This window comes from Opisthocomus hoazin, chromosome 1, assembly GCF_030867145.1.
Source record: "Opisthocomus hoazin isolate bOpiHoa1 chromosome 1, bOpiHoa1.hap1, whole genome shotgun sequence".
NCBI classification, from domain to species: domain Eukaryota; kingdom Metazoa; phylum Chordata; class Aves; order Opisthocomiformes; family Opisthocomidae; genus Opisthocomus; species Opisthocomus hoazin.
This window is the reverse complement of record NC_134414.1, coordinates 86,648,187-86,658,467: the sequence shown is the minus strand read 5'-3', so window position 1 is coordinate 86,658,467 and position 10,281 is coordinate 86,648,187. Positions and strand designations below refer to the sequence as shown.

The 10,281-nt window shown below is 39.6% G+C and overlaps 1 protein-coding gene across 6 annotated transcripts in view; it reads right to left on the bottom strand.

Moving 5' to 3' along the window:
- Positions 1-294: 294 nt before the first annotated feature.
- Positions 295-10,281, bottom strand: part of CLCN4 (chloride voltage-gated channel 4) — a 47,462-nt gene continuing 37,475 nt past the window's right edge. For 5 of the 6 annotated variants that reach the window (XM_075428318.1, XM_075428342.1, XM_075428333.1 and 2 more), the window contains 2 exons: positions 6,162-6,378; positions 295-4,637 (listed from right to left, as the gene is read on the bottom strand). In XM_075428318.1, coding sequence (XP_075284433.1) covers positions 4,547-4,637; positions 6,162-6,378 — 308 coding nt within the window. In that variant the 3' untranslated portion in view covers positions 295-4,546. Of the gene's footprint in view, positions 4,638-6,161; positions 6,379-9,294; positions 9,636-10,281 lie in introns of those variants that run through there. The other variant, XM_075428357.1, reaches the window with a different exon arrangement.

Below are 10,281 nucleotides of genomic sequence, written 5' to 3'. Positions count from 1 at the left end.
AACATTTTTTTCTTCTCTCTTTTTAGATTTCTTTAATAAAGGATTTATGATGCTGAAGTAAAAAACATTTCTCTCCGAAAATAAAATAGCCAGCTGTCAAGGCTGATACTTTGATGTCCACTGTGTGAACTTTACTAACTCTCCACTTAATATTAGCTAACCCATAACTGAATTATATATCCTAAATCACTATTCAGGCTTGAGTTATCCCTATAGGTGGGAAAGAGAAAGATCAAAATCATACAGAGACACTAAGTGAAATACTTCTCCAATTAGTAAGATGTTCAAGAAACCTTTCCAGTACTGCAAGTCAGTTTTATTTAAAAAATAGAGTCCAAACATTGTTTTTGGTAAGGTGCAACATGTATACTGTTTTCTACAATTAAAAAAAAGAAAACCAAATGAAAACAATATTCATAATTATAGTGTCTTTCCAACACAGAATCAGTGGGTCTCCTGTAATCCTTAAACATTCTTTTTCTGCTTCATCAAAGCATACAATTTAATTACAGTATCACTGTGACAGCCAAAGGGTCTGGCTAATGTCATCCATGCTCTGTACTTTAATAATAAACTTTCCGGTACAGATTGCTTCAAGTACACATCAGAAGCTGAATGTAATTGAACACAGTTCATGCAAAACAAAGGTATAATACTGAACTTGCATCATTCAAAGATTTTTGTTTTCTTGTTTAGTTTGACATCTTCAAAGTCCAACTGCTTGAACACGAGGATTGAACTGAGGTTGCATAAAGTGAGCACTATATACTAAAGTACTTACGTAACTCTCAGATTGATCAGGTTACGTGAGTATCTTGAGCTCTACAAATTCAAATAAATACTTAAGGCTGAGAACTATTCCTCTTGGAGTCTATTCAGTAACTTTTGAGACATATTTGGGAATATCAAAGGAAAGCAGTGACTGATAATGGGCTTGTTACAGGGAAATACATTAAATCATTACATTAGAACTGCATTTTTTGAGAAAAGTCTGCTATTCATTTTTGTTGAGTGTTCCCCATTCAGCCACTCAAGCGAAAAGAGCAATGAAGACTGTAGCATGGAGTAAGTTCCACAGAAGGACTTACAGCTAGTTATCATCTCTGGAAGCGTCTGAAGTGCTATGTTTTCTAATTAGCAAAGTCTGTCCAGTTTCAAAGGCCTCCTTGTCATTCTAGCATCACCTCAGCCTTGATAATGCCAAGCAGCTGAAGTTAGCTATGACTATGCCACTTCTGGAGAGCTAGACATCAGTCCCTGCTCTAAGAAGGTTTAACGTATTTTGAACAGATACTGCAACAAGGAGCAGTAGTCTAATCACCCACATACAGTTACACATCCAAAGCTTTTTTCCTTGACCCCTTCGATTTAAACTATTCCATCTAAAGAGGAATGTGTTTGACAGAAAAGAGCTGTACACCCATTTACCTGCCTTCTGCTTGGGTGGTAGTCCCAGGCTCAAACTGCATCCGCAATAAGTGCGTAAATCTCAGTTCCTTCTGTTGTTGTTTCTTGCAAACCACCTTGCTGGTTTTATGGATCCTGTTCTTAAGCCCTGAGGGCTCCTCATATGCAGTCTAATAAAACTAGGCGACAAGTTATTACAGGGCTGACTGTCGGTGTTAGTGGACCAGGCCTCTGCATATTAATGCAAATTAGCTAGACAAGTTTATGCCTATGCATAGCCACAGACTGATCTTAAGCTGATAACCCAAGTCAATATCCAAGTGAGTTTGTATTCACAGCCAGTTTAACCTTGGTTAGGTGACTCTGTGTCTTTTTCTTAGGAAACGACAATGTTTTTCAGTGTTGACGTACCATCCTGGTTCCTGTCAGCAAACATTTCTCTCAGTACTGTGAATGTTCTTTGGAGTTATCCTTGCTACGGACTACATTATGATGTGACATGGACTGAAATTTCCTTCACTAACAGAGAAGGATTTAGACCTCTCCTTTTGCCTGATGTACATGAAGCCCGTAGTTTGATTTCAAACAGCAGGTAAATTCACTTCCCAGCTTAATTCTCTTGGCTTATGAGCAAAAGAGGTATTTAGAAGTGTTCAAGTGGGGAGACTACACACCCTTGTTTCCTAGATAAACATAAAGGAAGATGGAGAAACTGTTCATCAAACATTTATGTATTAACATTAAGAGATATAAAAGTGAAAAGGAGAACAGAGTCCTTCAGTTTTAATTTCAGAACAAGATTGCCCTCAAAAGTCAGCTTATTTATTTTAGTTCAAATCCCTTAGATTCTCATAGTTTTGGGTAGAAACTGACATTTGTACCTAGTGCTGCTTGCATTTAATTGTGGGAATGAACTGATTTTATTTTATGATGGCATCTCTGTTCAAATGAGGAAATCCAATGTTTATTAGCGTGGTTGTAAATTTGGTTGGATTTTTATGAGTTTGGCTGATGAAAGCTTCACAGAAAAACATAAGAAAGAACAATATTATGTTGTATTTCCTATTCTCAGAAGGAAAGCATTGCTCAGTTCTATAGTTTACACAGTTTTAACAATATCCCTTTAATAATACATTGTACTGCAGATGTTCAGTTAACAAAAAGTATACACTGAAATATTTCTGGGCTTTGGCCAGAGCTGCATATATTTATGTCAGTCTGTTGAAAACACTATTGTTAAATGGACTACTTACCAGATTAAAATTTTCCCTTTACTTCCGTTTCTTTTACTTAAACAATTTAGGCCATAATTTCTGTGAATGAAGTGGGACACATGCCAAAAGGAAACAGGGTCACTGGAGATAAGAGGAGGCACTTGTGACATGGAATTTTGGGCATCTAACTTAGGGTGCACCTGGCTAGTTGTCTCAGTTCAGGGACATGATAATCATGCACATTGCCTACAAGTTGGATCAACAGTCTGGCTTTTGTCTGGAGTTAGCAACAGGCTCTTCAGTCATGAAAGGACTCCCCTCACCTCTGTCCATGAAGACCATCTGAATGCAATGGACTTGAGCTACTGGTACCTGTATGAATTTGAACAAAACTACCAGAAGCCTTAGATGCCTAAATGAAGAAACTAGACTCTCAGAGGGCCTGAAGAGTGTTCAGGACATCTAAGCTAGGATGCAATCTCTCCCCAATCTTTAAGCTTATAGTTATAAATCAAACACTGGGCAGTGTGGATTATGTGTTACTGAGAGCAGAGTTTGGTCTTCTGTTACTGGTAGCAGTAGCAGTACTACTAAAGTGCTTGTATACTAACATAGACAATGTCGAATCTGTGCGTCTCACATAGGACCAGAACAAGGGTTTAGGAAAATTCAGCAGTTTTACCTGAGTGGCTTGGAGGTCCCTACTGGGGGCTGTTAAATCTTGTGTTCTTGCTGCAAACAGATCAGCAATTAAAGCTTTGCTATTGTTGTTTGCATTCTCAGTCCCTTTGATCTTATCCAGCCGCAGTGTTGTGGGGAGGGATTCTACAGTCCTATGACTGGCAGATGCATGAAGAGTAGATCTGCTACAGAATAAACGTCTAGGACTGTTAACTTCAGCAATCTCTTGGCAGCTGCAGACAAATGCCAAGAAATAGCAGTGATGAAAAGGAACTAAAAGGAGAATCAGGAATCAATGCAGAACTTCTGTTTTTGAAAAATGATGATGTACAAGAGGGGAGACAGGTGAGGGATTCAGTCTCTTGTCACTAATACCGATGAGAGCTGGATACCAGTCTCCATCTAGTGCCTTCGAAAATTCCTCCACCTGCTTCTGTGTTTTTTCCTGTTGTCACAGCAAACCACGTAACACTAAATATTACAGTACATGTATGCAGAATTGCATAGAGAAATAATAAATTCTTACAAATAAGTCACATTTCAACATTAGTAAAGGGAAGCTGACTGACAGAAATGCTAAACTGTGTAAAATTCAAAGGACTAAAGCAGGGAGCAGGGGACACCGTGTTTTGAAGTGAGTTGAAGTGTGTTCTTGCTCCTTTAACTCCAGTCCTGATTCACTTAACTTTTACAAAAATAAATGAAGATGACAAAATTTTTCTTTTTAAAGTATGGTGATTTTTTTTCCCTCATGAGAATGGTATAATTCAGTAGCAAATGAATAGCCATGACTTCAGTAATAAAACCAACTGACCTTACTCGTACACACTCTCTCTAGTCTGGACCACAAATCTTTATGTCTGTTAACGGCTTATACATAAACAGCATCTGCTAGTCTTCACACCTGCCTTGAGAGTTACTGTGAACATTGGTGCATCACACTGGTGCTCCTGGCTCTTTGTCTCTGAGCACCATGGCGCTTATACCCACCAACTCTCCAACTGAGCTGGTGGGAATCTCATTAAGCAAACACAGCTTGATGTCTGCAGCTGCTCAGAGCTTCTGAACTGCCTTCCTCATTAAGTAAACACCATCCTGCACCCATTCCCTCTGTCAGAGGCGTATCGGGCCGTTCCTCATACACATTACATTTTCTCTTTAAACAAAATGAAACACCAAACATAGCCTTTGTGTTAATCTAGAAGGGATTCCCTCTGGGGTTACGTTCTTCTTCTTTTACCATTCTAGTTGAACATGATAGATTCAGGGTCCTGGTTTGCCATTTGAGCCATATGTCTTAATACATCCTTTTTAGTTATGATACCCAGCAGCCTCCTAGAGGAGAAAAGGAAAGGAAAGGTCATCTCATCTATTGTGCATTTCCCCCCGCCCCCGGCCCTGTTCAGCTGCAGGGACAGTTTGTGAGTGCTTCCATATAACGTTGTCCATCCCATCCATTCCTCAATAGTATCTTTCATAAAAAGCATTCTCACCTCATGTATTTTTACTACTCTGGCCCCAATCATTGAGTTAAATACTTTTGGTTGTTATCTCCTTGTGTTTGGAACATGACTGAGTGAGGAGCTACAACTACTGACACTTTGTATGACAAAGTGGTGAATTTCCTTAGGCTCAGGCAGCAGAGGACCAACAGCACAAAATCAAGGCACCAGTGCCCTGAGCTAGGGCATGGGGTTTAGCAATACACGAACTAAACTAAAGCGTGAGCTTTCTGAAACTCCGCTGTCTGACAGCATAATTCCTTCAACTTTGAGAGATCCTAAATGAGTTATATCTGTCAGAAAAGATGAGGCCTATGGGACATCTGGCCCCAAGAGTAAAAAATTTCCTAACCCTCAGTGTTCAAGGGCTTTTATTTCCAGTCCTTGAAGGCCATAAGGCACTGAATTTTGAAACTATATAATTGTTATAGTTTTTCCATCTTTCATTTCATGTAAGTGCTAGAACTCAAGATTAAAATTACCAAATCCATGCACCTAAAATCAGGACCTAAATCTGTGTCCCGATAATGGTCCTTATTTTCTTAATGCTGAGGGCACTGCACTGATAGTAGCAGCTGATACGCAATATCTTTTAGTAACAAAAAGGCTTTTTGCAGAAGACTAAATTTTAGTCTTCTGCTTTTGAAAACGATGGTTCTGTTTTTACTATCCTGTTATAAAGTTTCTTCTTAGCACTAAATCCTGGGATGAGCAAAGATCCCAAAATAGCTCAAATCCCACTGGAATGATGGGATGTTACTTCTACTGCACAAGGTGCAGATTTTTATGCTTCTAATTTCATGTTTGCCCACACTTCTTCAGCTGCTTTTTGTGGACTTTTGATTTATACGCCTTTCCATTCTCCATTAAAACAAGCTGAACAGGTTAATTTTCTTCCACTGGCATCTTTATCACAGTCTTCCCAAGCATCTAATCTAGCTAGCTGTCTAGAAACAGGCACATCCATTGCAATCAATACTGATTGCCAGTTCTGCCTCTGTTGAAAACTGAATGACAGTGGGAGTCAGAATGGTTTGCTTTGTATTTATCTTTACCTTATTTAAATGACAATACACTAAGGTTTTGGGCGAAGAGAATTAAACATGGCAACTGGCAAGGGCCATTTGGGTTCTGAGTGTGATTTCTTTTGCTGCCCTGGAGAGACACTGGGCACGCTTCCCTTATTCTTCCATTCACAAAATAGACAAAATCAAAATACTAACTTCATTGTCTCAGAGGTGCTGATTCATTAGTTACTGTCTATACTTGGCTTTAAACATGAAAAACGGTGGTTTTGTTAAGACTGAAGAAAATCTTCGGAGATTCTCTAAGCGTGCTTGACTCAGCATCTACTCACCCACTGCGAGTGACAAGACACTGCCGGAGCCCCAGTTTCCGGAAAATGTCTACCACGGTCTCCATTGGCGTGTGGTCAGTGACAGTGAAAGGGCTCAGGTTGAGAATACGCCGCAGCTTCAGTGGATGGGGGCTGTTGGGTGGCAGTTCTGGGGGGTCTTCGGTGAAGTACACAATGGAGTTGCTCACCACCCCATCTTGACGCTGTCTCGCATTCTCTGTACAGCAGAAAGATCAAGGTAGACAGTGAGTTAGGCTTGATGACAAAACTAAACAAAAATTATCCTCCTTTGGAAAACAAAGGTAGTCATTCCTTTTTTTCTTTACCATGCTGAGGTCCCAGAAGTTGGGGTCACTGAGCAAACTTGAGTTTCCTTGAGACGTTGTTCCCTTGAAGTAAATGTAAGCAATACTTTTACAAACACATACTTTTGCTTGGTTGGGATAATACTTATCTGAGTAAATATGCTGCTCGTTGCTTTCACACACATCACTTATCCAACTTCTGTCAAATTCAAATGATTACATGTCATTTCCTCTGTTGTGAGAATCACAAAAGAAATTTCTATTATATGCCTGAAGGAGTGGAGTTAACAGTTGCGTATGGTCCCAGCTGGCTTGGAGCAGTCTGTTTGTTCCCAGACTTCTCAGCAGAGTTGGGAAAATCTGGGCATGGTGAGCGGATTTATGAACACAAAGCTAGGGAAAGGCAAATTCACGTCGCAGGGATCCAAGGGCAGTGTGGGTGTTGTTCTAGACTGGCATGCAGGATGAATTGTGTGGTTTTGCCCTTGTTTCCTTAAACAGAGTTTACATATCTAGATTTTAAAAGGGCAGAAAAAATTAGCATCCTACTTAAAGGAAAATACTAAAGGGAGGAACAATATATAGCAGTAAATGAGCCTGATACATTTTTCTCAACAGCACATACTTGACCAGTTTCAAAAGTTCAAAAGCTGTCATTCATGTTTTGATCAAATTATGAAGTGAATTTCACACTACACGTGGATTTTACATGGTCAGTATAAGTCTTTTACTTTAAAGTATGCTCCAAGAATTATTTTGTTTGTAGTGTTTACTTCATTTCTTCTCAACACTACATGGGACAAAAAATATATGAGACACTTTTCCAAATGACAGACATCTTCAGTCCTCCCAGAATGAGCATATCATGTGTTTGGCTCTGAGGGTTTAACTCTTTCTTCTTATTTTTTTTTTTCTTTTTTTGTATAAATTCTTGGAAGTGGTTAGAATTATTATCTTTGATTAATATAGGTTGCTTCTGTTCTTGAGAGGTACAGCAAATCAGACATACTCAAAATGTATGTATGTATTTTTGGAGCTCATTTCCATAAATCAAAGTGCAGAAAACTGCTCCTGTGACTTGTAATGTGTAGACAGTAATGGTTTCCAACATGTTCCAGCTGCATTTTTTTCCCTTTAACGATCATTGTCTTGTAATATTTCTGGAATTGGAGCAGTGCTGGCTCAAACCTAATATCAGTGCAATATATGATTTTCAACCTTCTCACCTCACATATTACAAGTTCTATTGCAATTTATAGGAATGATGCTAACTTTTGTCTCATCTTGTTTTGATTCGTACATCTAATTTCAAGTGTGAACATGCCTGCATAGCTCTTTGATATATGATCTGTGCTAAGAGGTAACATTAATCAACCTGAAGGTAACTCCCATTCTTTGATAAAAACCCTTGACAGCTAGGTATTTCCTTCCCAAAGCTGCACCCAAAGCAATAGGCCCAAGCACTTCAGCTGCCACATTGCCTTTCCCAAGACAGCAATGACCCTGGACAACAGTGATTAGCCAAAGCCATGACTTCATTCTTCAAAGTCAAACATCTCTCTTGAGAAATCTGAATGATGTAGTACTACTGAGAAAATTCAGCAGAATCAGAAAAAAACGGTGGAGTTTGTATGCAGTCTCTCTGGATGGGGGAGTTAGAGTAAAGGTAAAACAGAAGAACAGATCATTTTTGCAGTCAATGGGTAAGAAAAACAGATATATTTTAACAGAAAGAGCAAGGCAAATGGATGACGATGACTGGTTTTACAGTGTAGTCTACGCAGAAGACTCCTGTCATAGCTAGCGAGTGAATCAGTTCTCCCAAATGTGAAATGGCCTCCCATATTCAGGAGTTCACAGTTCACAGCCTATATTAACTATGTTGCTCTCTCAGCTCCGCACTGGGAAAAGTACATTATACAGACCACCTGGCTTGTGTTCAAGACTCTGCCTTCTGTACGATGCCTCTAGAGCTTGCCAGATTTAAGGAGAGCTTTATGAGGTCAAATACTCCCCTCCATAAGACTGTAAAGCAGATGCCATCTAAAATGTAGGCACCTCTGAGGGTGTCCGCCTCTCACTCTGCCCACCTGACCTGCCCGTCTGCTCAGCAAGGACCAGTGGAAGGACACAGTCCTCCTGAAGGTGCTGCTGAGTGATTGGAATTGTCATTGCCATTCACTTTAGAGGAACTGGATGCGTTTCTAGAGTATGCTCATTGCTCCACTTAATAAGAAAGAAATGATATAGGGGCAAATCATGAGGCAGAAAGCTGTGTGTGAATGGGTATTTTATGTGGGACTCAACAGCTATTGCCTTCATTCAAGAAGTCAGTTGTGTGAGGGAATTGAAGTACCTCCCCAGAGTATTCTCTGAGCCACCACACTGCTGATGCACAATTTGTTGGGCCAGAGAGAGAAGCTGAAGCTTCTTGGTTGAAAGCATGTCTCTACATAGGATAACATGTTGTCATATAGAGGTACCAAAGCTAGTTCAAACTGAGGGGCTATTTTGCAGGGCACAATGCAGTGAAAGAAGAGATACTGGCGTGAGCCTGACTCTGGTTTTCAGAAGGCTTCATTCCCTGATTACAGTGCTGCACAGATGGAGCTTAAACAAAGACATAACTTTTGGAAAAGTGAAAACAAATCCAGATTTTAAGTCACAAAGACACAAACCATACTGGAAAGAATAACTATTTATCACAGAGTCAGCACAGAATGACACCAGGAGCTGTCATACTCAACCCAAAAGAAGAAGGGTTACCAAAGGTCCCTGACAGCTATGCAGAGAAGTTTTTTTATTTTAAATCTTAATTCTGCCTCAGATCCTATGAAAGATGCTCTTAGTCGGAGCTGACCAGGAAAATGTTCCAGCTGATCTGGAAAATGTGGATGTCAAAGAAACAGTTTTCAAACAGGAAAGCATTTTGATCTAACATGTTTGATGAGTTTATTTTTAACTGATTTCTCTGTTATCAATGCATAGCCAGACATTTTCACACATCTCCTAGCAAGCCCATTTAGCCATGTTGCTATTTATGACGTGAATCAAAAGACTCAGCTTCTCAAAATTCTCTGACTCGCTTCAGACAGCATCTGATATTTCTGCTTTTAAAGTTAGGGCTCCGCATCTTCACCGCTTGCAGTTTTCCCACCGACATACCTCCCTGCAAAGGAGATGCAAAAGGCAATAAAGTGAAGACAGCAGCAAGTGTTAACAGCCGTGACATAGCACAGACAGGGTAAAAGTCATAGACAGGGTAGGCTAAATATATCTAAATAAGATTTTTTTCTTCTCACTGATTTGAAAATCATTATCAAAAGCAGGATAAAATACAAACTATTTTATTCATGGTATCAGCTCTTGGCATTTACACATTTGGTAAAACTTCAGACACGTATTTACTTTCCTAGCTTGGCCACACAAAGCATCTTTTGTTACTATCAAAAGAAGATTAGTCCTCTGAGAAAATCAGTTGTCTGAAAGGGGTATTGCAGCTAGCAGCCTTGGACTTCGTTTGGGTGTCTTTAAAATCCTCCTATACCGAGATTGGTACACAGAGGATTATAACTTCATAAGACTTTCTTTTGCTTGTTTCTGGAGGAGTGAGGAAGCAGCAACCAGTGATGGTGGGCTTTTAATGAAATAGTTAGATTCCCACACTTCTCGGAAGTTAAATTACAATTGTATGATTAGAGGAGCTGTAGAACTGGCGGTAAGGCCTCTTATGCTTTCCCGTGTTTTAAGAAATTGGTGACAGAACTAAATGAAAAATGAATTCAGTTCACAAACTATTTTCACTAACTGAAATG